The sequence below is a fragment of the Enhydra lutris genome, unplaced genomic scaffold (genome assembly GCF_002288905.1).
Source record: "Enhydra lutris kenyoni isolate GAN:26980312 unplaced genomic scaffold, ASM228890v2 scaffoldscaffold29, whole genome shotgun sequence".
NCBI classification, from domain to species: Eukaryota; Metazoa; Chordata; class Mammalia; order Carnivora; family Mustelidae; genus Enhydra; species Enhydra lutris.
This window is the reverse complement of record NW_019154113.1, coordinates 22,582,621-22,610,081: the sequence shown is the minus strand read 5'-3', so window position 1 is coordinate 22,610,081 and position 27,461 is coordinate 22,582,621. Positions and strand designations below refer to the sequence as shown.

Sequence of the window (27,461 nt, the reverse complement as noted above, 5' to 3'; positions counted from 1 at the left end):
ATGCGCAGGGTGAGCGAGGTGTCCCCGTCACAGTCCCCCAGGACGGGGGGTGGACGGCAGCACATCTGAGCCGCCAGAGCCCAGCCCGTGCGTGGGGCTGCCAGGCGCTTGGGAAAGGGTCCCACACAGAAGCAGAAACCAGAAGCTCCACCAGGTGCAGGACAGGCTGCCTGTACCCTCGGTGGTGGGCATTTTTTTTTAAAGATTTTATTTATTTATCTGACAGAGATCACAGGCAGGCCGAGAGAGAGGAAAGGAAGGAGGCTCCCCGCTGATCAGAGAAACCGATACAGGGCTCGATCCCAGGACACTGGGATCACCACCTCAGCCAAAGGCAGAGGCTTTAACCCACTGAGCCACCCAGGCGCCCCGGGGGTGGGCATTTAAAGCAGACTGTGCCGGTGGTGGGCGGCCTCCGCTAATCTGGGCATGGGGAGTCCAGAGGCTCCGGGTTTGCCCCTAGGGTGGCCTCACCCGTCCTTTGAGGACACGGCCAGGAGAGTGTGGGCCCTGTACCAAGTTCGCCGTGCCTGCTCAGGGGCTCCCCATGGGGGACCCTCGGCCCCTGCGTGTGCATGTCCCCACATCCACCCACTACTGCGGTGTCTGTGCCCAGAGCTCGGGGGCCATTTGGTATCAGCATGGCTGTCTCTGTCCCAAAGCAGACGCAGCATCCACTCTGTGACCCGCGAGGGTAATGGTGGTGGCCAGGGACCCAAAGTCAGCAGGACAAGTCCCACGTGCTCAGACCCTCCACCTAGCACAGGGGTTTCTGGCCCCAGACAAAGGGGACTTGCTCACAAAGTTCCCAGGAAGGGGACCACCTTGGCCCCCACCCAGCCCCCTCTCCCCAGGCCCCTCCCTTCATAACCTCCTGATGTCTTTCACTTTAAAACCTATCCCAGGTTCTTAAGCAGACTGCTGCCAGGTGGGCCTGGGTGCGTTCAGAAACTTAGTTTGAACCTGCAGAACCAGCAAGGAGTAAGGCCGAATGTGACAAGCAGGTAACCGGCGCAACAGCCTGGGAAATGGGCAAGGATGGGACCGCCCCACCCTGACAGACAGACGAGACTCCCTGGAGCCAGGGTCCTGCCCTCAGGGCTGCCATGACCAGCTACACAGGTTGCACACTGCACAACTCCAGTAGGCTCTGTTTACTTATTGATGCGCGTGAAATATGCCCCTGGAGTTGAGTGAGGTTATAGCCCTGCTTGACCCTGGTGCGTATACTGAACTCCATCCACTCATCACCCAGGACGCTGAGGTCTGGCCAGTTGAACCCTGAGGAGGAATGGTGCTGAGGTTCAGTCGGTTGACAACAGAGGCCCCATAACCCCTTAGGCCATCCAGCTGGAACAGGAGATCCATTGTCCACGCCACCATGCCTGGGAAGCGAGGAGGATCTGGGCCAGGGGTGAAGACAAATGGCCTGAGCCCAAGATCTCTCTGGCCCCACACCTGTCCTCTCCCTGGGGGAGTAGGCTAGGGCCTCCCCACAGGTGCCCCGGGAGTGGGGAGGTCCTTGCTGGGGCCCACACGGGACGCATGGGAGCCCTAGGAATGTCCTCAGCTCCAGTCTGAGCTTGTAAGCATGAGCGCGTCTGACGCCTGAGGCCCAGGGGTCTGGGAGTGAGCAGGAGGGGCTCTCATGAAGTCGTGTCCAGAATCAGCCAGTGCTGGACCCCCACCCAGCCTCTCCTTGTCCAGATGGGGACACTGAGTCCAGACAGAGCTGTGCCCTTGCCCAGAGTCACACAATCCAGAGCAGAGCAGGGCTGAGCGCTGAGAAACCACGGTGGGGGGGGCTGGGGGGGCGAGGTTAGCCCTGCAGCTGCTACGTCCCTGACCCTCACCGGGAGGCAGGAATGCCCATGTCACCCCCGGTGCCCAGATGTGTGCCGGGCAAGCACCGGGAAGCCAGGCCGGGCCCAAGGGTCTCACGTTGTTTCTCCCCTCCCCGCCAGCTCCCTGACTGATGTGCAGAAGCTCTCCAAGGAGTCCCTAAGCCGTGCTCTCACGCTCTCATCCCCGGAGGAGAAGGACGCCCAGCTGGATGGCTCAGGTGAGCCGGCCAGGGGACTGCAGGCTGCGCCGGGGTGCTGGGGGGCTGCAGCAGAGCCCGGGCAGAGGTGAGCTCGGGGAGCCACAGGACGAGACTTCGGGGACCGGATCTGGTGGAAATCCTGCTGGTCGCCACATCCCCAGGAACCCCATCACTCCCCTTTCCTTATGGCCATGTCAGGGCCCAGCATGAGAGAAGGCAGTGACTGGTGGGGAGGACAGAGGCAGGGAGGCGGCCGGGGCCTCTGGACGGTTGGAGGTCCCAGGGAGCAGCCTGGTGGCCTGGGGTGTGGGGCCGCCGGGGCCTGGAAGGGGGCCGAGTCTGTGGGAGGCTCGCAAAGACCTTCTCCCACAGCTGCCCAGGGAGGGCGCAGAGCCATCATTTACCCTGAAGAGTCATCACAATGACAGTAGCCACATAGCTTCGCTCGTGTTTATTGGCTGTGTGACAACATTGTAGCAAAAGCGCAGGTCAGAGGTAAACAAAAACAGGAAGCGTCTGGTGCGCAGATGGCCGTCTCCAGGTCCTGCGCAGTCCCTGGGGCAGTGCTGTCCTCTGTCACCTGCCCCTGCGCTCCTGGGAGCAGCCAGGCGCGACCCCGAGGCTGCCCCCTCGCTCGGGTGTTGGGGTGCAGGTGTTTGAACTTGGGGCATGTTTTGCAGAATGTTCTTAAATTTGGGTCTGCCTGGTGTCTTCCTCGTGCTCAAACTAGATCTGGGATTTGGGGAGCAAGTGGAACTAGCTGGGGAGGCCATTTCTTTCTTTTTTTTTTTAAGATTTTTTTTATTTATTAGAGAGTTGGAGAGAGATCACAAGTAGGCAGAGCAGCAGGTAGAGAGAGAGAGGAGGAAGCAGGCTCCCCGCTGAGCAGAGAGCCCGATGCGGGGCTCGATCCCAGGACCCTGGATCATGACCTGAGCCAAAGGCAGAGGCTTTAACCCACTGAGCCCCCAGGCGCCCCTGGAAGGCCATTTCTTCTGGTCTGCGCACAGGACCGAGGGGAGGGCAGAGCCAGCAACAGGTGGAGGGGAAGCCCGGGCCTCCTCCCCCAGATTTCTTCCGATCGGGCTTTCCGGGTCGGAGGACCGAGGAGCGTCAAGGCAAAGGTCACCATGTGCGCTAGAAGAGATGCCAAGAGGCATAAGGAGGGCATACGCCTCGGGGCAGAGCTGCTCCCAGGGATGTTAGCACTGCCAGGGGCGATGTCTGGCCCGTGGGGAGCCCCACAGGCCCGGCATGTGGGTTGTGCTCTGCCAGCCTGTCCTGTGCAGCCTTGGGGCCTCTGGGGCATGGCCGCAGTGGGATCTGAGTCCCGCAGGGACCGAGTGCCCGCCACGTGCCCGCCTGGTGCCGGGGCTGGGCCCTCTTGCTCTCGGGACTGCCCAGCAAGTCCAGAAACCCAGGGAAGGAGGAGGGAAGGAGTCTTGCAGCTGCCTGTCCAAAAAAGCTCTCCATAGGACTGGAAGACGGTCGTGGGGAGGGACTGGAGGGCGGTGGGGGGTTCAGTCCTCCTTCTCCACCCGCCTGCCCCTGGAGAACATGGGGCTCGTGCTCAGCTTTGTGCCAAGGGGTTCGCCATCCCGTATGTTACCTTCAGAGAGCAGCGTGGGGTGGGCCTGAGTTCATTCCCACGTGACGGAGGAAACCAGGCTCAGAGAGGTTCTATGACGGTCTCAATCACGCTGCTAGTAGGACGTGGAAGTCTTCACAGGTCACGCTGCGTCTTGGGGCCCCGGGGAGCATGGCCCCCTCCGGGCCCACCAGCCCCCGCCTCCCCTCCAGTTCACCTCTGAGCCGCGGCCCCCCTGGGGAGTTCAGGGGAGTCTTGTTTTCACGTCACCTACCACCGGGGCCTCTGGGAGTTCCCAGAAGCCGGAGGGCCCTCGAGACCCTGTCCCCAGGCTCCGAGCTGGGAGGCAGGCCCACTGAGTCGGGCCTGTGAGCTGCTGGAGTCTGACCTCCACACAAAGGCAGCCTTGTGCCAGGCCCTGGAGATGCATTTCTTTCTAGTTCTTTCCAGCGGAGCATGAACCCCAGCTGGAGCAGGGCAAGGCCAAGACCACAGGAAAGGGAGGGGGTCCAGGGAGAGCAGCTGCTCGGGATGGGACCGGCAGAGGGGCTGGCCAGAGCCCAGTCCCCACGCCCGCTCTTCTAGCGGACTCCCACACCCCCAGGGAGCCTGAGCCCCATGAGGCCTGTGGTTGGGTCAAGGGCTGCACGGGGCCTCCTTGTCCTGTACTCCCACCCTCCCAGATGCCTCAAGGACAGGGCTGCTCTTGGATGGGAGGAGGCAGATACCACCCTTGTCCTAGGGCGCTCACAGCCTGAGGCAGGGGGCAGGGTGGGGACAGTGGGAGGGGAGCGCCCCCACGGTCACTTCTGCCTCTGGCGGGGGAGGGGTGGGTAAGGACAGACGTCCCCGAGAACAGAGCGGATGCGTGCAGGCAGCGCCTTACCAGTGGGAACCTCAGCTGCACCAGCCTGGAAGAGAGGGGACCCGTGTGCGAACTTCCCCTGATCACAGGTCCAGTTCTGTGGAGGGTGTAGTAGACGTTTTGTCTGGGCCCAGAGCTGTCGTGTCTGATGTTGTTTCGGAGTATAGGGGAGGTTGACGGGGTCAAGAAAGAACCCTCGGAATCTCTTTGATGCAAAATGTGGTCTTATTAAAGCTCAGCGACAGGCCCTGTGGGCAGAAAGAGCTGCCCCAGGGCTGAGAGGCTGATGGTCCGTTTGTGCCGGTGGCCCAGAGCTGCTCCTGCCTGTCCCGCCACCCCACCCCACCCCACCCCGACTGAGCAGGCCGTGTTCAAAGGAGGGGCTGGGAGGCTGGGCTCCTGCCCGAATCGACAGGAAAACTGCCTTGGGCCCCTGGGGGCCAGTCACAGGGTTGCCCCTGAAGAGGGTGCAGGCAGAGGGGAGCCGGGCTCCGCGGGGCAGGTAGACACTGGCTCCGGGCTTCGGAGCGCTCCAGCACACGCCCACCACAAGGCGGGCAAAGCCCGTCTCAGCAACCCCACTGAGTGGTCCAGGCCTGGACAAGTGGAATCCTGGGGGTTAGAACATAAAGGCAGAAATGGTGACCCCAGAGGGGCCCACAGAGACCATCTTGTCCGTCCCGATTGTAATTCAGGTGGGGCAACTGAGGCCCAGGGAGGATGGGGGTCTGCCCAGGCTCTCCCTGCTGAGTGGCCACAAGCCTGAGCTCATACCCTTTGGGCAAGAAGGCTGGTGAGTGGCCAGCAGGTGGAGGGGGTCTCTCCCACCTCAGACACAGAGGAGCCAAAATCACATTCTAGTACATTCTGTACAAGGTCTGGACAAGCTGTTCTGTCCCACGCAGGCCTTGTCCTTATCTTGAGTTGTGTTCTGAGGCCACCATGACCTCTTTCCCTTAAATATCCCCATGAGGGCCTGGCATGGGTCTGAGCAGGGTCCAAGGGCTGAAGCAAAGGGTCCCTGTGCGCAGAGGGAGCATCCATGGCCCAGTCCAGCCTCCATCCAGCCCCCGTCCAGGCCCGAGTCCAGGCCCCTATCCAGCCCCCATCCAGCCCCCATCCAGGCCTGAGTCCAGGCCCCTGTCCAGACCCCCATCCAGGCCCGCGTTCAGGCCCTGTCCAACTCCCGCCCCTGGCTAGGCTGACATCGACAGCAGAGGCTTTGGGGCCGAGAGCTGGAAGGAGCAGCTCGGAGGCAGATCTGTCCCAGGCCTGAAGCCCCACCTCCCCACCCCAGGCCCACATATCCCTCCAACTGTACAATAGGCTCCTTCTCAGTCATCCCCACAGACTGTGGTAAACAGCCCCGGGCTTCTCCTCCCCCCACCGCCCTCGCCCTCACCCAGTTTTTTCTCCTTCCCAGCCAGTTCAGTGATTTCCTCTGCTACTCAGAAGCCTTTATCCCAGAGCCTCAAGGACAGCAGCTCCCAGCCCCCTGGCCACCCCCAGCATAATGGGTGATTGATAAGACACAGGCTGGGTCAGGCCAAGACCGGTGACCACATGAGCAAGAGGAGGCGAGGAGAGGGGGACTGGGCCTTGGGAAAGCCCATGCCGGGCACTCAGCTGGCATTCTCTCCTGTGCACTGGGGGTTCGGCTGCCGGCCGCAGACTGTCCACTAGCTGGGCCGGGATTGAGGGGCTTCCTGGATGCCAGGCACCTGGGTTGCGGCTGTATTCTCAGCTTCTCCTGGAGCCGTGAGCTTGGTGGGGCATGGCGGATCTGCGTCCCTGCCCAACGTCCGGGTTGGGGGGCGAGGACACTTTTTAAAGGGCAGGCAACTCGGGGATTTGGGCTGGCTCCCTTGGTGGAGCGTGGCACTCTTGATCTCAGGGTCGTGAGTTCAAGCCCCACATTGGGCATGGAGCCTACTTAAAATAAAAAATAATAAACAGAAAAGAAAGGGCTAAAGGGGGCTGGTAACCCATCCTGATTTCTGTCTCCGCAGTCACTGTGGACACTGCCCCTGGAGCGGCAGGCTGAGCAGCCCCCAGCTCACGGGCCCTCCTCCCTGCTCTGGTCTGGTAGGGTGTCCGGCTCCTCCCCCAACACCATCCCCAAGGGAATGGACTGTGGACCCCCACGCCTACACCCCCTTCAGCTGCCAGGACTGACTACGGTCTGGCCCTACTGTTGCCCTGAGCTGCTGTGACCCTGGCCACCCCGGCTCCCTGTAAGGAAGCCCTCTCAGGCCGCCAGTGTGCTGTGTGTGGGAATCCCAGCCACTTCTCCACAGAGGCTCTGTCCCCATCCACGATGAATGCCACAGGATTAGCGTTACCTCATTGTTGGCGAACGTTTGCGGCGAGCACGGTGGTTGCACGGGCTCAGGTCTGTCTGGAGAGAAGGAGGGAAGGTTCCGGAGGTGCCCTCTGTGTCAGCTCTGGGTGTGGATCTGAGAGGCAGCCCGTTTCCCCTCCACCTGCGAGCTGACCCCACGTTCCCCTGGATGTCGTCCGCGGGCATTTCCGTGTCATTAAACTCTTCAGATGCCTTGTTCTTGTGACTGCTCAGCATCTGCGGTGTGGCTCCCCTGACACATGCGCCAGTCCCTGCTGGGACACGGGGTCAGTCCCAGGGACCGTGCTCAGAGCAGAGCCACGGACAGATGGGTCTCTGGGCTCGCAGGCTCTGGACCCTGCTCTGGTCACACGGGCCTGTCCTGCAAGTGTGGCTGCTGCTCCGAGGGGACTCCTTTCCGAAGCCCTTTGGTGTATCTGGCTGTCTGTCCTGAGACAGGGAGGACTGTCCCCGACTCCCACTCCCACATGGCCCAGAGCCCGGGCTGGTCCTGAGTGGGGTCGGCGGGGCTGGCGCTGTCTTTGCTGCTGCCTCACACTGGGAGAGGCCCCGGGCAGGAGGCTGGTGGGCCGGTGAGTGGACACGGCTCCACCAGGGGGGTTGTCACGACGACAGGCCGGGTGGGAGGAGGTGAAGGTGGGCTGAGGGATGGGAAGTAATAGATGCTGTGGCTCCCGGTGCCCATGGCCGCCACTGCGCGCACGCTCCACCCGCCACCTGCCTCTCTAGGCTCCCCACCCGGGTGGCCCAGGCCTGCCACACGTGCTCTGCGCGAGAGAGGCTCCCACGGCATGGGGACCCCATGGGCCTGGTCCAGGGCATGAGGCTCTGGAGTTCCTGCGGCCAGGGTGCAGGGCCAGGGTCCAAGGCTCATTGCTCTGCGGGCCCACCAGCGCCCCCGACGGCTCTGCCCACCTTGTGGTAGCGAAAACTCTTCGTCCAGTGGTGTGTCCTCTTCGGACAGAGGTGGGGTCGGGAGAGGGAGTGGCATGAGCAGAGGCCCAAAGGTGGGCCTGCGTGCACGTGAGAAGACAAAGGGGAGCGTGAGGCCATCCCAGGCTTGGAGATTCCCGTGTCTTCCTTCATTCAGTCCCCAAGCCCATGGGCGCTCAGCAGTGGGCACCAGAGGCCATGGCCCCTGAGCTGTGGCAGGTTCCCGGGCATGCAGGACGGAGGTTCACGGGGCCGCGTAGGCCAGCCCCCACTCTGTGGGCCGGCCTCTCTGGGTACTTGGGCAGGAAGGTGACTTGCATCACCGTCAGGCCAGGCCAGTGACCGGGAGGATGGAGGATAGGAGGCCTGGGTCCCCTAGACACATGTGTATTTCAGTCTGGCCTCCCTGGGACGGGGATGGGACAGAAGCGAGCTCCGTCTTCCCTGAAGGCCCCCTGACCTCTGCTCTGGGTCCGGCTTCCACACACAGGCCCCAGGGAGGAGTCACACCTGCTTTCGAGGCCTCTGGCTGTGGGAGAGGCGGGACCCTCAGCGAGGCCCAGCCGCGCCCCCCCCCCCCATTCAGGGAGAGGTGGTACTTGGGACGGGAAATGCAGGACAGCCTCATGCCCCAGGGCGAGTCCCAGGCAGAGACGCAGCTCGCAGCTCGGGCCCAGGCATGGGTGGGGGGATCGGGGACCAGGAGTTGCTCTGGCTGACCAGAAGGGGGGTGTGAGCTGAGGTCACAGAGGGCCTTCCGCAGAGGCCTCAGCGTGGAAACCGCCCTGTGGTCTAGGTCAGACCTGGGAATCCAGAAGTTCGCTCCGGGAGCCGCGGAATGTGGGAAGGGGCAGTGGTGGCCGCTGCCCAAGGTCACCGCTCCTGGGCTACCCCCCCAGGCCCTGGCAGGAGGTAGAACAGTCCTTTCCCAAAGGAGATGCGGGCGCTGCGGTCAGTGTGGGGCTGGGAGCCGGCCTGCAGGTGGGAATCGCAGCTGCGACGCACAGGTGACCTGCCTGCATCCCTGTTTCTCCGAGGGTCAGCTGTGCCGTCCGTGGCCGTGGAGAAGGTATACACGGCCCACCTGCTGCAAGGAGGGCGCTCAGACTGCGAGCCAGGACCACGGCAGCCGTCCGCGGGCAGGGAGGCGGCTGGGCTTCTGGGACCACGGCAGGCCCCTTGCCCACCAGAGCCCTTCCTCTGGCGGGTCTGGGGGCTCGGGGGCCCAGCTGGCTCGGCTCGGCACGGGGAGCTGGTGATCCTCCGGGGTGGCTCTCCTGTCAGAGCGGAGCAGCCGGGCTCAAGGGCCCACCACATTCCCTCTCCTCGCTGTCCCCTCCGTGCCCCTGCGTGCCGAGCGCAGGCACCACCAGGCAGGGCCCCGCCGTCCGTGGGAGAGCAGAGGTCAGATGAAGGAACTCCATGGAAACCTGTATGCTTTGTCCTTCAGAGCCAATGGACCCATGTCTAGAGATGTGTCTTTGGAAAGCCTGGAATGAGGGCCAAAGCTGGGGGCCGCGGGAGCACGGGTGATGGGGGAGGTGCCTGGGAGGGGCGCTCGCGTCCTGCTGCGGGCACCGCCAGGGAGACTCGCTGGGCTCATAGAATTGAGGAGGGGGTTTTGACAGCTCTGTGGGATTTGGTCCGTGTAATGTTTCTTTCAAAGTGTGAGCCAACGTTTGAAAACAGGGTGATTGCGCACAGACACCCAGACATCATGGGACCCTTGGTTTTCATTCCTGCTGGGCACCAGCTCGCGGTGCCCAGGGCGGCCACCCCGCAGAGGAGCTGTGCCCTCCGCTCCCGCCCCGCCCTGCCCTGCAGCCTCCCCGGCGCGGGGACGGGGCTCGGGGCAGTTACCGTCCCCCTGGACTGCGGCCCCCTTCACGAGTGCCATTCCTGCTGAAGAACAGAGAAGCAGGAGGAGGACCCCAGAGCGGGCGCTTCCGGGAGGTGAGGAGGAGCCTGGACGCCGGCCGGCCCTGGAGCTCTCCACTCCCGTGGTATTGTCTTCGCACGTCAGGTTTGAAGATTTTAAGTATTCATTTGAGACGGAGAGAATACCAGCAGGGAGGGGCTGAGGGAGAAGCCGGCTCAGGGAAGCATCTGCCTTCATGGGGTCCTGATGTCAGGGTCGGGGATCGAGCCCCGCGGCGGGCTCTGCACGCAGCAGGGGCCTGCGTCTCCCTCTCGGTCTGCCGCCTCCTCTCTCTCGTTCCCCCCGGGGGAAGCGCCCGCGGGAGAATCCACCTGTTCTGGTTTAGGGACCAGGGAAGGGAAGAGGGCCTCTGGCTGCCCAGGCATTAGAGCAGGTTCACTGAGGTAATTGCACGGCCTCGAACTGACCCATTTTACGTGTGATTATTTTTCACTGAAAAAAAAAATCATTTTGTCAGTTATTTGTAGCGAATATGGTTGCGCCGATATCACTGCCATCTGACTTTAGAACCTTTCCGCCTTGGTGCCCATTTGCGGGGACTCCCCACCACCAGGCAACCACGAACCCAGCTTTTCTGGACGGTTCCCACACTCGTGGCTTCTTCCCGTGAACACAGTTCAGAGACACACGGCGCCGTGCCCGCAGCGGTTGCGATGGCCGTTTCTGAGCGGACCTGCGTCTGGGGATGGTGGGCGGCGGGAGCCACGCTCGACTCTGTTCACCAGTGGACGGGCGCTTGTCGGTTTGCATGTTTGACTATCCTATAAATGATGCTGATGGCGTCCACATCCACGTCTTTGCGTGGCAAATTCCGTGGGCTCGTTGGAAAGAGGAACCGGCTGTCCTGTCCCAGCCTGGGGTCTCCTGTCAACCTTGAGGGTCCATGTGCCACCCAAGAGTATCTGGAGGGCAGGGACGAGGTTGCCCCACAGGACGGTATTGAGGTCGGTGCTGCCTCAAGAGGACATCCAGAGGCTGGGGCCCCCCATGCGGTCCAGCCAGCAGGTGGCAGAGCTGCCCCGCCTCCTGGTGGGTCGTCTGCTCCAAAGGACTGTCTCGGGCCCCGGGGAAAGGAAGCCCAGAGGACAGAACGGTCTAGACTTCCCGCCAAGCCTCCGGGGAATTTGGGGAACTTGGGAAATCGGAAATGTGCATTTGCTGCAGACCACCAGTGTGTCAGGGTTCTTCGTGGACACGGTTTCTGTTGACCCCCGATGGTCCCTAAGGTCTACATCCTTGCCTCTCCTCCAAGGAAGCTAACTCAGAGACTGCACGGTGCGCCGAAGGCTCTGGTACGCAGCGGTCAGGCTGTCCCACCTGCCCTGCAGGGAACGGCCACCTGACGCTTTGAGGCGGGGTGGTTCCCCGAGAGTGAGCTGTGGCATTGGGCCTACAGGGCCAGCGCTGTGACCTCGGGGAAATACCTGGGCCTCCCGGAACTGTGCGGCTCCGTCTGCAAACCAAGGGGCCAAGCCCCGTGGAGCAGACTGGCCGCCCGCAGGAGGGAATCAGCACCGCGCCTGGCGTCCGGCGAGAAGGTCTGAAGTTGGTCCCCACTGCGGGGCCACTTCTCGGGCCATCAGAGCCTCCGGTCCCCAGTCTCTGGCCTCTGGTCTCTGGTCTCCGGCCTCCGGTCTCCCCCTCGGGAGGGCTGCACTTTCTGCTGCTTTGACCTTCTGTCCAGCTGGGTCTGTCCCCAGTTCTCAGGAGGCAGAGGAAGGGTGGGAAGTCTGGAGCACCGGGAGGTCTGATGGGCCCCTCTCCTGAGGTGGCCCAAACGCTGCTGACCACCCAGCCTCAGGGGACAGGTTCACTGGCAAGAAGACAGGAAAAGGCCTATGCCCTCAGCGTCTGCATGGCCTCCACCTCCTTGCTGCCTCCCTAAGCCTGGCCCATCCTCAGAACCATCAGACCTCCTCCTCCAGGCAGCCCCCCAACTACCCCAGTCCCTTGCTTGTCTGCCACCAGTCAGCCCGGAGGCACCACTGGGACCGGCAACCTGGGGGCTCTGCCCCTGGGAGGACCGGGGCCCCGGCGGGGTAGGGAGGTGACTCTAGGCCAGCATGATCCCAGCTGTGGTCTCCCCTCCCCTGCAGAGGAGAAGCTGTGGACAACGCGGGCCGATGGGCACGTGCGCCCACGCCTCCACCCTGCCTGCCCACAGCCCCCCTACACCGTGCACCGGATGTTCTCCGAGGCCCTGGAAAAGTATGGGGACCTCCATGCTTTGGGCTTCAAGCGCCAGGGCACGTGGGAGCGCATCTCCTACTCCCAGTACTACCAGCTCGCCCGAAAGGTCGCCAAAGGCTTCCTGAAGGTGAGGCCCCTTGAGACGCAGCCTCCCTCCCCAGCCCCGCCTTTCGGCTCTGGACCCCCGTAGGCCTCCTCCCTGACCGCCAACCTGGCGAGACTTTAGGGAGAATAACCGTGAAACCGCTCCCATGTATTGGCTGGGATGTGCGGGGCCCTCCCCTCGGGCCAGCCACTCAGCCGCTGGTTTTCCTCTGTGGTCGCATTCGAGACGGGCCGGGTGCCTGCTGTGCCGGGTGGGGGGCGGCAAGGGCCCCACGGCATTCTCCCACTCCGTGCGCCGGGAGGGTGGTCCCTGCGGTCTGGAAGGCAGCCTGGTTGGGAAGGAGAGACCCCTTCCATGCCCGCTGACCCAGCCTGTCTGCCTTGGTCCTGGAGCTCGGCCTGGAGCAGGCGCACAGCGTGGCCATCCTGGGCTTCAACTCCCCGGAGTGGTTCTTCTCGGCGGTGGGCGCGGTGTTTGCAGGGTGAGTGGCTGGGGGTGGGGCGCGGTGTCCGGTGGGTCGGAGGAGGGCAGGGAGGGGAAAGAGGGTCGATCTCTCTTTTCAGAGCTCCCCCATGCCCTCCCCAGCCCCCATCTTCCCCCAGGGGCCCTCTGAGGACCCCTCTGCATCCCCCTCCACCCCCCACTCCCCCGCCCCCCCACCGTGTGGCAGCTCCCTGGGCAGGGTTGCGGGCGGAGGGCGTGGCCGTCTGCACCGGCTCACATGTGAACCCTGGGTCCCCACAGCGGCATTGTCACCGGCATCTACACCACCAGCTCCCCGGAGGCCTGCCGGTACATCGCCCACAACAGCCGCGCCAACATCATCGTGGTCGACACACAGAAGCAGCTGGAAAAGATCCTGAAGGTTTGGAGCAGAGGGGAGGTGGGCCCGGGGGCCAGAGGCCGGGTGTCCTGGGGGAGCTCCGGCTACAAAAGGACTTTTCCACTCTCCCTTCCGGGGTTGCCCTCATTCTCTGCGGCAACCCCATGCCACACAGATACACACAGAACAAAGCCAGGCAATGGGAACTTACCCACTGCCCTGCTCGGAACACTGAGGACCAGGAAGCCCCGGATGGGCTGACAGCCTCGGGCTAGGGCCGCCAGCTGGCCCGCTGCCTCCTGTGGGCACCAGGATCCTCAGGCTTGTGTGACAGTGACCCAGGGCCCGGGCACCTTGAGCACTCAACCCCGACCCTTGGTGCGGGGCATAGGGGCCTGCCGTAGGTCTTGTCAGGTCTTCTAAAGACAGTGGGGGCAGAGTAAGGGCTTGAAATCAGCCCCTGAGCCAGCCGAGCCTCCCCTGCGGCCGGGGACTCACTTAAGAGCCCTCCCTGATCGGCTGCGGCCCACGTGAACCACGGCCAGGGCGTGGCAGCCCAGGGACAGCCCCGAGCCCCCGCTGCCCTGCCACCTGCCACCTGAGAGGCCCTCAGGGGCTCCTTGCATCCCAGAGGCCTCTGGGGTGGACTTGGTGGCTTGGCACTGGTTCTGGAGATGTCTGCCCGGCCCCAGCTCCTGACCTGCCCCTGCTGGGGTGATGGTGGGTCTGGAGGCACAGAGAGGAGACTGGAGCAAGTGTCTCCCTCCGTCACCAGTGAGGAGGTCTCCCCACCCCAAGCCTAAAGAAAGAAGCCAGCTTGGCCATTGGCTCCCGTCAGAATCCTAGGCCAGCCCCGGTGGCCGCCAGTCCCCTGAGCCAGACTCACTGGCAGGCGACCCCAATTCAGAGTGAGTTTTGAAATCGCTCTCCCGGTGAGGCTGTGGGTCCCCCACTTCCGTTTGCGAACACGGCAGCCTGTTGTCTCTGCCTCCCCGCTGGCGTGACCCGCGCTCCCTGTCTGCGTCTCTGCATCCACATCCCTTTCCGTGAGGACAGCGGCCGTGTCAGGGTCGAACGTTTAAGCCAGATTCCCTCTGTAAAGACCGGTTTCCCAGGAAGAGCACATTCTAGGGGACTGGAGCTTAAGAGTTCAACATATCTTTTTTGGGGACACAATTCAACCTATGTGAGTGCTTTTTTTTTTTTTTTTTAAGGTTTCATTTATTTATTTGACAGACAGAGATCACAAGTAGGCAGAGCGGCAGGCGGAGGGGGGCGGGAAGCAGGCGCCCCGTCCCTACGGTTTTGGATTCTTCTGAAAACCCACTTTCTCAAGGCACTTTGGACGTGCTTTGTTTGAGGATTAAAGATTTGCCGGTGGCTCACCTCCCCGGGGGTCCTCGGCAATGTGTTTGCAGGACCATGTCAGAATGTCTCCATCCTGCTGGGACTGGGGAGGAGGTAGGGGTGGGGACTGCTGGGGCCACAGCGCGGCCCGAGCCGTCCTGGGCGCCCCTCCTCACGCCCCCGCCCCCACCCTAAGCACTCAGGCCCTTCATGAAACAGAAGGGGGACAAGTACTTGGAGAGTGGTGACCAGCAGGGATGTCCCGTCACGGGCCCACCCAGCTACCCCGGGACTCTGTGATTTCCTCGGACTTGGGGGCTTCGGAGCCCCGAGAGTTCTCTGAGGCGAAGGACCCCCTGCCCCACGCCCAGCTAGGAGCGGACCCAGGGCCCCCAGGCCAGCTTTGCTGGGTCTCAGTCTCTAAGGTTTCCCCGAGAGCCAATGAGGCGGGACCCTTCTCTCCAGCTTCCATGCGGGCGCCGCAGAGTCCGAGGGCAGGAAGGCCCCCTCCCCTGGACTCTGCAGCCCTGGCACAGACCCCTGACTTAAGCCCACTGCTGTCCTCCCTGCCCCGTTTTGCATCTGAAGAGGCTGAGGCCCAGAGTGAGGAAATGCTCCCCGCAGGTCACCATTCAGAATAATGCTGTTGGACAGTAGGTTTCTTTGAATCAGGACCTAATGGTCCCGCATGCCATGATGGTCCAGGAGTGTCTTTGACCCAGAGCAAAGCCCTACCTTGCGGGGACTGCGGCAGCCCGACCCAGAACTTGTTAGAAACGCAAATCCTCAGGCCCCACCCCAGGCCTCCTGCCCTCGGAAGCTGATGGGTGCGGCCCCGGGCACCCTGTGGGGAGGGGAGCCCACCTGCAGGTGCCTCGGAGGGATGGACAGTGAGAACCGCTGCCACAAGCATGTGGCAGAAACGAGGTCAGCTGCCCTAAGCAGTGTCCGGTGGGGATTTACCCGCCCGCTTCCCTCCCTGCTGCTCCCCTGGTTCTCTAACCCCTGTCCCTGCTCTTAGGTGGAAAGGCGGCCGCGTTCCAATGGCACCTTGCCCCACACACACCCCACAGGCGGATTCCATGCCACAGCCTGGGGGGGGGCATGGCAGGGTGGGGGGACCCTCGCAGGGAGCTGGGCTCCATCAGCATGTGGTGGGGGCGCTGTGCACGGGGACATTCCCCGTCAACCCTTCTCCGTGGAGGTCGTGGCCTGAATGTTTACCTCGCGAGTGGTGGCAAATGAGCGCTGGTTTTCTGCTTCACCCGCGGGACTGTTCTGGGAACTTTCCCTCCCTGCCGAGCTGGGGCTCTCTGCCACCTGGGGCACCTGCTGGTACTCGTGCTGGGTGGGACGGCGGCCCGTGCTGGTGAATGTCCCGGCACGTCCAAAGGCAGGGGCGTCGTGCAGCCGCTGGGTGGGAGGCCGCTGAGTGCCACGCCGTCTCCGCAGCGGGCGGAGTCACAGCGTTCAGGTCGGTCTCCTTGATCCCCTGCCTCCTCGGTCCGTCCAGGACTGAGAAACGGAGCAGCGCGTCGCCCGTTATTATTGTGGGTTTGTCCGTTTCTCCTTCCCCTCCATGAGGTGTTGCTCCGTGTCCTTGGAAGGTCCGTCGCGTGCGCGCACGTCCAGGCTCCCGCGCCCTCTGGCGACGCACAACCTTCTCCTTGAGGACTGTCTGGAAGATGGAGGAGAGACCTCATTCTGGAGCGACCATCTCCGGTTCAGACTCCAGACTCCCCACTGACGCTTGCCTTGTCCCAGCAGCCCGTGTCCTTGTGCTCACAGCAGGTGTCTCGTGGCCTCTCTGTCCTACCCAGCAGCACGGCTGCTCCTGGAGGAGGCATCTGCTCCTTGTTCCTTCCCCTCCTCCCTGCGCTCCTCTGCACTCGGTTCTTTATTTGCATTTCGGCTCGTCCTGGGGTATCTGTCCTGTGGCATCCGGTTCATCTACAGTGGCTAGCTAGTGTTTGCGCTCTGGTTTACCATTTGCAATTTTTTTTTTTTACCATTTGCATTTTTAAAAAGATTTTATTTATTTGTCAGAGAGAGAGATCACAAGTAGGCAGAGAGGCAGGCAGAGGAAGAAACAGGCTTCCTGCTGAGCAAGGAGCCCGATGCAGGGCTCGATCCCAGGACCCTGGGATCATGACCTGAGCCGAAAGCAGAGGCTTTAACCCACTGAGCCACCCAGGCACCCCTGGAAGGCGTTTTGAATGCAGGGAGGACGTCTCTCCCACTTGCCTCCCGCTGGCCGCCTCTGAGGCTCCTCCTTCCCTCCCGCAGACAGAAGTCTGGCTCTGGAGTCATCTTCCTGCCTTACGGATTTTCTTCAACATTTCTTGTAATACTCATCTGAAAACATGTTTATTTTCATTTTCTGAAAGATATTTTCATGTGGTTTAAAAATCCGCATTGATAGGATTTTTTTCCTTTCAGCCTTTGAAGACCCCGTTCCAATGTTTTCAACTCTGTGTCGTTTCTGATGGGAAATCTCTTGTTTTGTGTCTTTGCTCTTCTCCGTGTGGGTAGGGTATCTTGGTTCTCTGGCTGCTTTTATGTATTTTTATTTTCTGACGTTTTATTTTCATTCCAGCGTAGTTGATACATAGTTTCAGTTTTCGGAGATACTACTTTCAGAGGTACAGTCCAGAGACCCAACACGCCCCACACCCCCCGGGGCTCACCCATCATCTGTCTCCCCATTCCCCACCCAGCTCCCCTCGGGTCACCAGCACTAGGTTCTCTAGAGTTAAGAGTCTCTTTCTTGGGGGCACCTGGGTGGCTCCATGGGTTGAGCCCATCTGAGTCTTGGTTTTGGCCCAGGTCGTGACCTCAGGGTCCTGGGATCCAGCCCTGCCTCGGGCTGTGTGCTCAGTGGGGAGTCGGCTTGTCCCTCTCCCTCCCCATTTGCTCTCTCTCTCTAAAATAAATAAATAAAATCTTTTAAAAAAAATGTTACCCCTCTCTCTTTCCCGTTTGCTCGTTTGCTCTGTGTCTTCAGTTCTACATGAGTGAGGTCACAGAACAATCGTCTTTCTCTGACGGACATCTTCCGCTTGGCATAATGCCCTCCAGTTCTGTCCATGTCGTTGCAAATGGCAGGATTTCCTTTTTTTTTGACGGCTGAGTAACAGGGCATTGTAATATACCGCATCTTCTTTGCCTGTTCATCTGTCGGTGGACGTCTGGGCTCTTTCTGTAAGGGTGGCTCTGTGTCTGACGTCTCAGGGACCCTCTATACCATTTGCCAGAGCGGCTGCGCCAGCCGGCATCCCAGCCAACAGCGTACGAGTGCTCCTTTTTCCTCTCTGGTTGCTTTTAAGGCTTTTCTCTTCCTCACTGATGTTTAGCAACCTGTTCTGTTGTGACTCGCTGTGGTTTTTCTTTGTGCTCATCCTGCCTGGGGTTCATTGTGAGTCTGATATTGGTGGATTTATAATCAAATGTGGAAATTTCTCAGACTGCTTTTCAATTTTTTAAAAAATACTTCCTGTGACTCCGATTCCATGTGTGCTGGGTGTCTTGGTGTCCTGCCACGGTCCCTGTCCTTCCTGTTTTCTCTCTCTCTGAACTTTGAGACTTGGGTTTGGCCATTTGGGGCAGGTTTACCAGGTTTCACACCAGTGCTCAGATCTGACCTTTCTGGGTCTCCCCTGAACATCTCCGGGAGCCCCTGCGTGCCACCTGATGGACACACAGACAGTTCTGGCCCCTTATGAGCTCTGTCTTCCAGGCCCGGAGGCTGTCATGCACGCTGGTACTCAGCCAAAGACCCTGAAGCCCTGGACATCTGATGAGAGAGTTCTAGAACTTTCTTTCTTTTTTTTTTTTAAAGATTTTATTTATTTATTTGACAGACAGAGATCACAAGTAGGCTGAGAGGCAGGCAGAGAGAGAGAGGAGGAAGCAGGCTCCCCGCCGAGCAGAGAACCCGATGCGGGGCTCGATCCCAGGACCCTGGGATCATGACCTGAGCCGAAGGCAGAGGCTTTAACCCACTGAGCCACCCAGGCGCCCCTAGAACTTTCTCTTCCTAGTTTCTCCTCACTAGCGTCCAGTCCCACAGACTCTAGCCACCATGGCTTTGGCTTTCCTGAACTCTGCGTTCTGTCACCTCCGCTCAGCAAGACAACCGAATTCTGTTCTCCCTCCCCACTCCCTGTCTCTGTCCCCTCCCCCTCTCTCTGTCCCTCTCCCTCTCTCTGTCCTCCCCCCTCTTCTGTCCCCCCCTCTGCCACCCTGCACCTCTCCCCCTCCCCCCTCTGTCCCATCCCTCTCTCTGTCCCCCTCCCCTCTTTCTGTCCCCTCCCCTGTCCCCTTCCCTCCCCCCTCCACTCCCCTCCCCCTCTCTCCCTCTCCTCCTCCCCTTCTCTGTCCCTCTCTCTTTCACAAAGTTCTCTGATATGGGATAAGCCATACTTCATTCAACCAGGCCCTGGGATGCTCGGTTTTCTCATGAGGGGACAGCTCTGCACCAAGAGGGGCGAGTGTCCCACTGAGTTGCAGGTCAGACCTTAGGAACCCAGTGACCAAAGTGCCCATCAGGCAGAACACCTGGAGATGGGGCTTTTCTCAGCAGGTAACTTCTCTTTTTCAATGAAACCCCATTATTTTTCCTGCCAACCCAGACCTGGAAACACCTGCCACACCTGAGGGCAGTGGTGATATACAGAGACGCCCCACCGAAGAAGATGGCCAACGTGTACACGGTGCGTGGAGGGTGCGAGGGGCAGGTGGGGCCCGTCTGGCCGCCCCACTGACCGGGCGCCCGCGCTCTCCCTCCTGCTGCAGATGGACGAACTCATGCAGCTGGGGGACGGGCTGCCCGAGGAGACCCTGGACGCGGTCATCGCCACCCAGCGGCCCAACCAGTGCTGCGTACTGGTCTACACCTCCGGCACCACTGGCAGCCCCAAGGGCGTGATGCTGAGTCAGGACAATGTATGCGGGTCCCAGATGAGTAGGCTTGGCCACAGGTGGATCTGGGCGCGGGACCTCCCCTTACAGCCCCTGGGGATGCTCCTTTGGCCCCTCAGCTGAGCGGGGCAGGACACGTGGGACAGCCCCTGGGTCTGTGGTCCAGACCAAGTCCACGGAAGGGGATGGGGAGGGGAGGGGAGGCCTATCCTGGGAGCTCCCTGCAGAGACGCCCAGGGTTGGGGGGTGCCTGAAGAGGTCGCCCAAGCCCTCCGGGGTGAGCACTTCCAGGATGGGCTGTGGGACCCTGCCAGGTCCGTGTACCTGTCCTCTAGATCACATGGACAGCACGGTACGGCAGCCAGGCCGGCGACATCCAGCCAGCAGAAGTCCAGCAGGAGGTGGTGGTCAGCTACCTGCCCCTCAGCCACATCGCCGCACAGATCTATGACCTGTGGACAGGCATCCAGTGGGGGGCCCAGGTCTGCTTTGCCGAGCCTGACGCCCTCAAGGTCAGTCTGCCTCGGCCCGGGCAGGGGTCCGTGGACATGCACACTCGTGTATGCACCTGGGGGCGTGGGAGCGAGTGGGTCCCCCACACATTTGCAGCCAGCACGGCCCATGTGACCCAGCAACAAGGGGCTGATGCCAGTACGTGGAGGAAAGGTGCCACGTGCCATCAAGGATAGGGCGTCCTCAGAGGAAGGCTGTGGGTGCACAGCCCCCCTGCTTCCCAGGCTCATCAGCTACCCCGTTCTCTGGAAACTGATTTTAAGTAGGCGGAGAGCTCTCCCGGACCCCCCGCCCCCAACCGGCACTTTGCCCAACACCCCCCGCACCTCCAGGCCCACAGGTCCCCTCGTCCATTCCTGCACCAGTCACTGCTGAGGGGAGAGGTCAGGTTAGAGAGGAAAGAGGGCTGGGAGGGGGCTGAGAAGCGCTAAAGCGTCAGGCCACACAAACAGTGGGGACGGCTGCCCAGCAGCGGCAGACCGCGTGGAACATGGCATGTGCAAGTGTGCATGTGCACCTGTGTGGGCACCCGGGCGCGGGACGCTGTGGGGTGTGCCCCTGACGCTGGTGTGGGGGCCTCCTGGCACTGAGCTGGCGGGCCTCCCTCCCTGGCGCCGGACAGGGGAGCCTGGTGAACACGCTACGGGAGGTGGAGCCCACGTCGCACATGGGGGTGCCCCGGGTGTGGGAGAAGTTCATGGAGCGGATCCAGGAGGCAGCAGCCCAGTCAGGCTTCATCCGGCGCAAGATGCTGCTCTGGGCCATGTCGGTGGCCTTGGAGCAGAACCTCACCTGCCCGGGCAGGTACGGGAGGCCGGGGGGTGGGGCGGCAGCGTGGGGGCACAGGGCCAGCAGGCACCTGGGGATCTGCTGAGCTGGGCTTGTTCTGGGGACCCCTGTGCGGAGGCCCCAGCATGCGCCGGGCTGGATACCCCTTCCCAGACGGTCCAGGAGATGGTCCCCCACCTCTAGGTTCAGGCTGGCAGGACGGCCTCCCTCCCTCTGGGTGGCATTTACCTCCGGGGAGTGCTTCCTTGCGGTCTCCTGGGGGGTTTCCAGACTCCGTAGGGGGCCAGGGAACGGGGCACAGTGATACGTCCTCTTCCAGCCTTTCCAGCCCCCAAGGGACCCCACGGCCGTCTGACTGCTTGTCCAACGCCCACACAGCCCTGGGGACGGTCCGTGGCATAGCCCTGGCCACCCCCCAGCAGAGGTGTTTTCCATCACTAGTGAGTCTGTGAACCGGCATCAGGTCTCATGAGAAGCACACGCATGTCTACAAATATGGCCTCGTGTGCACAGACGGGGACAGTGGACACACATGGACGACTCATCTGTGGGCTTCAGCAGGGATCACGCCCATCGGCCCTGCGTGTCCGTGCAAACAGACCGCAAGGTTCCGCACACACACGGCCCAGCTGGGCTGACCTCCAGGCTCGGGGCATGGTGCACACGGGGCACACACACCCGGGCATGCGGCCCGCTCACGGATGGCCTGGCCAGCGAGCAGCTGCCCGATGCCCCCTTTGCTCCTGTGAGCACCTGTGTTCCTCCGCCAACCACTCCCCACTCCCCGCAGCGACCTGAAGCCCTTCTCGGCCCGACTGGCGGATTACCTCGTGCTTGGTAGGGTCCGGCAGGCGCTGGGCCTTGCCAAGTGTCAGAAGAGCTTCTACGGCGCGGCTCCCATGACGGCCGAGACGCAGCACTTCTTCCTGGGCCTCAACATCCGCTTGTATGCGGGCTACGGCCTCAGCGAGACCTCGGGCCCCCACTTCATGTCCAGCCCCAACAACTACCGGCTCTACAGGTACCCATAAGCCTCCTGCCCTTGCTGGACCCCGGGGCCACCGCAGTGTGGCTGTCCTGAGCCATCACTTCCATCCTGGGCCGGACCCCTGGGGCCATGCGCGTGGTCTCAGCCATGCTGTCCCCGGGGGCCTGAGGTCGAAAGCTCCCCACCCCCCCACCCCCTGCCATGGGTTCTGGCTCCGCCCCGGGTTCTGGCTCCGTCCCCTCCCTCCTGTAGGGCAGGGTGTTGTCACAGGCTGTCCCTGCTCCACTGGGGTTGGGTAGTGGGGAGGGCAGGGCAGTCAGCTCTGGGGTGAGTGCAGGGACCCTCTGTCATGCTTAAAAGACCCCTTCCGGTCAGCCCATCACCGAGCTTGAAGTTGTGCCGGCCCTTCCTTCCTTTCTTCCTTCCTTTCTCTCCCTCTCCCTTCCTCCTTTCTCCTTAAAGCCTCTCACTCTAAGTCCCTATTAAAATACAAAAGCTCTGGAGGCTAAGAGGGAGAGGTTGGAGGGGATGCTCCTGGCAGAGTCTGACCCTAGACTGAGGCCCGACCAGCCCCCTCGGCCGCCCCCAGCTCCGGCAAGGTGGTGCCAGGCTGCCTGGCAAAGCTGGTGAACGAGGATGCTGAGGGCATCGGGGAGATCTGTCTGTGGGGCCGCACCATCTTCATGGGCTACCTCAACATGGAGGACAAGACGCGGGAGGCCATCGATGATGACGGCTGGCTGCACACGGGTGACATGGGGCGCCTGGACACGGACGGCTTCCTCTACATCACCGGGCGACTCAAAGGTGAGTGCAGCCGACTCCGGGGCTGCAGGCTTGTGGGGGACGAGCCGTGGCCTGTGCGCCCCGAGTCATGAGCCCGTATGGAGCTTGTGCACTTGGACTGACAGCATCTTACTCCCTGTCTCTGTTGCGGGGCAGACACTGTCACCCCGACTTCCTAAGGAGGACACCCAGAGAGGGTAAGGGACTTGCCCAAGGTCACCCAGCTAGTAAATGGTGGGGTTGGGTTCCAACTCCCTAGAGAAACAAGGCAAGTCTTTCCAGAAGATTCTGGGGCATAAATATCATGTATTTTTACATGCAAAATGGGCATGATATTGAGAACACAGATGGGATATAAAATTTAGAATAAAGCAGGAGACTTCAGAGAAATTTCCCATGAGGGATGTGGCCCTGGCAGGGGGGACAGCTGGGGACTTGAAAGGAAAAAGTGTTTTGCTCACTGCCCAAGGGGATGTAAGCCCAAGCACATCCCTGGGGGGAGATCTCTGCCTGCTTCCCAGTGAGTGGGGGAACAACTCTGGAAATCTTGAAGGCAGGAGTGCCATTCAGCCCGGGCTCTGAGTGTCACAGAGGGCTGGCCCTCTGGGCAGAGTCTGGGCAGGCCTGGCTTGAGCCTTGGGAGGAGCCAGGACCATCCTGGCTGCCAGCCCGCAGCCCGGGGCTGTGAGATCCCTGGAGGCACAGTTCTGCCATGACCGGCGCCGGCTGAGAGCGCCGCCTAGGTCCCGGCTTGGTGATGGCGGCTGAGGGCTGGCACGCTGGCGGGGAGAGTAACCAGAAACATCCAACCTGAGTTGGCCCTCCTTTCAACATAGTATGGTTAGGGGCGCTGGGGTCAGGCAGGGGGAGCTCCGTCGGTGAGGCGTCTGCCTTGGGCTCAGGTCAAGATCCCGGGGTCCGGGAATCGAGTCCCGCATCAGGCTCCCTGCTCAGCAGGAAGTCTGCTTCTCCCTCTCCCTCTGCTGCTCCCCCTGCTTGTTCTCGCTCTCTCTCTCTGTCAAGTAAATAAATAAAATATTTAAAATAGTATGGCTAGAGGCTGGAGCCCAAGCTGACTTTTCTGCATCTACCGGCCCAGCCTCCGTGCGGAGGAGACCGTGCTCAGGGTGTCACCGCAGGGGGCCATGTGGGAGCCCGCGCGTCCTCCTGTCCTCGCACCCGAGGATCTTGTGATACGGCCTGTTATCTGGCTGAGTGAGGCCCACAGCCTCGGTCTTCATCTTTCAGCCGACCTTGGCTGGAATCATGCCAGTTGCCTACAAGATTTTGACTTTGGTATAAACAAACAAAAAAACCTCCACGCGGTCAAACCGCCAGGAGTAAAGACAGGTGTCACAGCCAGGGAGACGTACCTGTAGCTCCTGACGTGGGCATCGACGGGCGGAAGCGAAACAGCCTGTCCCTGTGTTTCAAACCTTCGGCTTCGTGTCTCCCAGCCGCGTTTCCTACTGTGCAGTGTGGAGGTTTCTGCACCTTTCTCCTTAGATCTGCTCCCGTGTATCTTATTTTTGGGGTGCTGCTGTACAGAGCATCATTTAAAATGTGCTTTCTACTTACTTGCTGTTGGCAGAGGGGCCTTGTCCCGTGGGCTGGGGTCATGTGACCCGGGGGCGCCTGTTAGAAGGTGGTGGCTCGTAGACGTCTCTCCAGCTCTCTGTGCACAACACCTGATCGTCTCAAATGCTGACAGTTTTGTTCCTTCCTTTCCGTTGCTTCTGGGTGTTTCTCTTGCCTCCTGCACTGATAGGACGGGCAGAGCAGTGGTGGATAGACGTGGGGACAGTAGTCGTCCGTGTACCGTTCCTGATCGTGGGGGAACGCTTTCAGCATTCAGTCCGAGTGGGGATTTTTGGAAAGGTGCTCCTTTCCATGCCCAGTCTGCTGAGGGCTTCTCTGCACACTAATGGGTGAAAAACACTGGTAGGAGGTGGGGGGAGGGGGCCAGAGAAAGCCCCAGAAAGAGGAAGGCCAGGGTGCTGACAGCTGCTGGGCTCTGCCTGGCCATGGTGCCCTCGCCGCCCCACCCCTGTTGCCGCTGACAGACCCCGGTCTGAACGCCTCCTCTCTGGCCAGCCTCGGGAACCACTCCTCATTCACCCCGCTCACCAGTGTCCTGAAACTCCGAGCCCCAGCTGCTCAGTGGCTGGCACCCACCAGGCTCTGGAGGGGCCCCGCTGCCCCGCGTTTGCCTCCCTGCCTCTCTGGCCCGCACATGTGTGCCCTCTGCCCATGACACCCAGTTCACACTCAACGTGCGGCCCGGCCACGAGCCTCCCTGTGCCACCACCCTGGGAGCTCCCTGCAGCCAGGGCCCGTCTCAATGTCCCCACGGGACCTGCACACAAAGAGACCAACTCCTCCTTGTTGAACTAGAACTGGGGGGCTCAATCCAGCAAAAACAGCCCAGGTGTGTTGAGCAAATGTCTACTTACCACCATCTGGCCTGGCCGTAAACCACCCTCCAGGGAGGAGCCCGGAGTGCTAAGTGCAAATGCTGGTCTTGCACACGTGCCCACGGTGGAACCCTGAGTGAGGGAGGTGGTGGATGAGTGCAGCTCCGAGGGGGAGGCCGGCGTCCCCGGAGGGGCGAGGGCTCCCTGAGAAGAGCACATGGTGTGTCAGATGGGAGGCGGGAGGGCGTGTTGGGAAGGTGCAGGCAATGGGAGAGGCTCACGGCAGGAGCTCGGGAACTGGGCTGTACCGCGTTCCCAGACGCTACTCGACCTTGGACAGAACACCTAACCGCCCCGGGCCTCAGTTTCCCCATCTATAAAATGAGCTGCTTTCTAGGCCGGTTGTGAGGGTTCAGTGAAGCACCCCACATGTAGGACGTAGCACAGCGCCTGGCCCACGGTGTGCACCGGGTGCCTGCCAGGGACCGGCAGTTCAACTGTGGGGCGACAGCGGCACGTCCGGGGCGCCGGGTGAGGTCTGAGCCGACAAAGTCTTGGACAATGAGCAAAGGAGTGGGAGCCCCAACCAGACATTGCTCCAGGAACTGCCACCGTCCCTCAGTAGGTGTCCCCCTGGCAGGTGTATCTCCTGGCAGGTGTATATCCCAGCAGGTGTCCCCCCAGCGGGTGTCCCCCAGCAGGTGTGAGGAGCCTCTGAGGGCGTGGCACTGCCCCCCACCCTGAGTGTCCCCAGTGCTGCCAGGCGCTCCTGCCTCCAGAGGCTGGGGGCGAGGCTGGGGTCCTGCTCCCGCTGGGGCACCTGGACTGAAGCCTATGCCGGGGGCCTGGCCCTGCCTCCCCAGAATTAATCATCACAGCGGGCGGAGAGAACGTGCCCCCTTTGCCCATCGAGGAGGCCGTGAAGATGGAGTTGCCCATCATCAGCAATGCCATGCTGATCGGGGACCAGAGGAAGTTCCTGTCCATGTTGCTCACCTTGAAGGTGTGTCGGGGGGGGGGGGGGGGGCTCGGGGGGGGTGAGGGTCTGGCCCAGGCAGAAGCCATGCTCGGCCGGGACACATCTACATCTCAGACTTTGTTCTGGGCTAAGCTGCTGGCTGCCTGCAGTGGGGACGGGAAGCACAAGTGATCACAAGCTGCTGTGATGACCCGTTATAGTCCAGCTCAGCCTGGCTCCCCAGGGCTCCTGCCCTGGCTCTCCCTGCCCAGATGCTCCAAGCCCAGGCTGCTGAGCGGGGAAAAAGCCCATGTTTTCCTGGCTGAGGTCCTTCTGGCTGTCACGCCACCACGGGCTGTCTCTGGAGCAGCTCGCGGTGACCCACACCCTCCGAGACCGGGGCTTGAGTCTTGTGGGCCGGGGCCGGGGCCCGGTCTGACCTCTGGCTTTTCAGTGCGTGCTGGACGCAGACACGTCCGAGCCGACGGACAGCCTGACCGAGCCGGCCGTGGCCTTCTGCCAGCGGGTGGGCAGCAAAGCCACCACCGTGTCTGAGATCGTGGGCACCAAGGACGAGGCCGTGTACCAGGCCATCGAGCAGGGGATCCAGAGGGTCAACAGCAAGGCCACCGCCCGACCCTACTGCATCCAGAAGTGGGCCGTTCTCCAGCGGGACTTCTCCATTTCGGGTGGAGAGCTGGGTAGGGCTTTGTTTTTCCTGCTTGTCTGTTCTCACTATCGCGGGGGCCGTGTGGGCAGGCAGGGGCCACGGCAGGCCGGCGGGAAGCAGCAGGGCGAGCAGAGAGCCACGGACGGCCCCTCCTCCTGGCAGGACACAGTTGCGCGGCGCCGCCTTGCGCCCGGGGAGAGTCTGCCGCGTGCACTACGTGTGTGCTGGAGCCTATGAATTCGAACGTACAACCTTTAACTTTGCTTTGGCTGGGGGGCCGTTCTCCCCTGAAAGAGCGCATCTGGCTGGCTGGCATGAACAGGGGAAGGCAGGTGTCCTCTCTAACCAGCCTCCGGAAAGGCCTTTCATTTTGAAGTGTCCGGTGTCATAGCCCAGAGCACGTTCGGCCTCTAAGCTGCCCCCAAGCTACGTTGCAGCCCTCGTGACTGTGCTTTAGCGGAGCACGGACAGGGATTTGGGAAGGACTGCGGTGGTGGAGGTGGCGCTCCCAGTCTCCCCCGCCCATCGGGCAAACAGAGCACAGCACTCCATGCTGTTGTGTGCAGGGTCCCCAGCAGCTCGTCAGAACGTCAGCCGCTTGCCTGCTCGCCCGCGGCTGTTGGCCGCAGCCTGGTCCCGAGGCTGCCCGTGCGCTCCCGGCATGGTGGCTCGCCGAGAGCCCCGGACAGAAACCGTAGTTGTGCAGGTCTGTCTCTGTCATCGATTCACCCGAGAGACAGAACAGAAAACGCTTAGGGGGAACCAGAAACGGGTGCAGGATAAGGCAGGCGGCACCTCCTGGTCTTTCATGATGCCTGGTGGCCCTTAGGCTGCGGGGACGATGCTGGGGCAGTGGAGGGGGGCGCGGGGGTGTAGTCGCAGGGGCTGGGTCACTGGGCGCCACCCTGCGGGCTGGCCGCACTCAGATCCTTACACACACCTTCCCAGGCTTCGCGGCATCCTGGCCTCACTCCCTCTTTCCAATCGCTCCTTTAGGTCCGACGATGAAGTTGAAACGGCTCACGGTTCTGGACAAGTACAAAGACATCATCGACTCTTTTTACCAAGAGCAAAAGAAGTAATCAGGGGCCATCCTCCCAGCTTCCGCTGAAGACGGCAGGCCTTTCGGAGGGCCGGCCTGAGCTCCGGGCCGCCTTCGGTCTGGGTGCACGGACACCTGGCAGGGCTGTGAGGTCTCCGTGTCTGGCCACGACACTGGCATCTAC

At 61.8% G+C, this 27,461-nt stretch overlaps 1 protein-coding gene across 1 annotated transcript; it reads left to right on the top strand.

Moving 5' to 3' along the window:
• Positions 1 to 27,461, top strand: LOC111152560 (acyl-CoA synthetase bubblegum family member 1). The gene is made up of 16 exons (XM_022511037.1): positions 1 to 9; positions 464 to 633; positions 906 to 1,004; positions 1,965 to 2,062; positions 11,828 to 12,048; positions 12,420 to 12,508; positions 12,772 to 12,892; positions 18,829 to 18,909; positions 18,992 to 19,141; positions 19,453 to 19,629; positions 20,253 to 20,434; positions 21,210 to 21,440; positions 21,997 to 22,214; positions 25,471 to 25,610; positions 26,020 to 26,266; positions 27,232 to 27,461. Exons 1-16 carry the CDS (start codon positions 1 to 3, stop codon positions 27,315 to 27,317), a joined length of 2,319 nt encoding a protein of 772 aa, XP_022366745.1. The 3' UTR covers positions 27,318 to 27,461.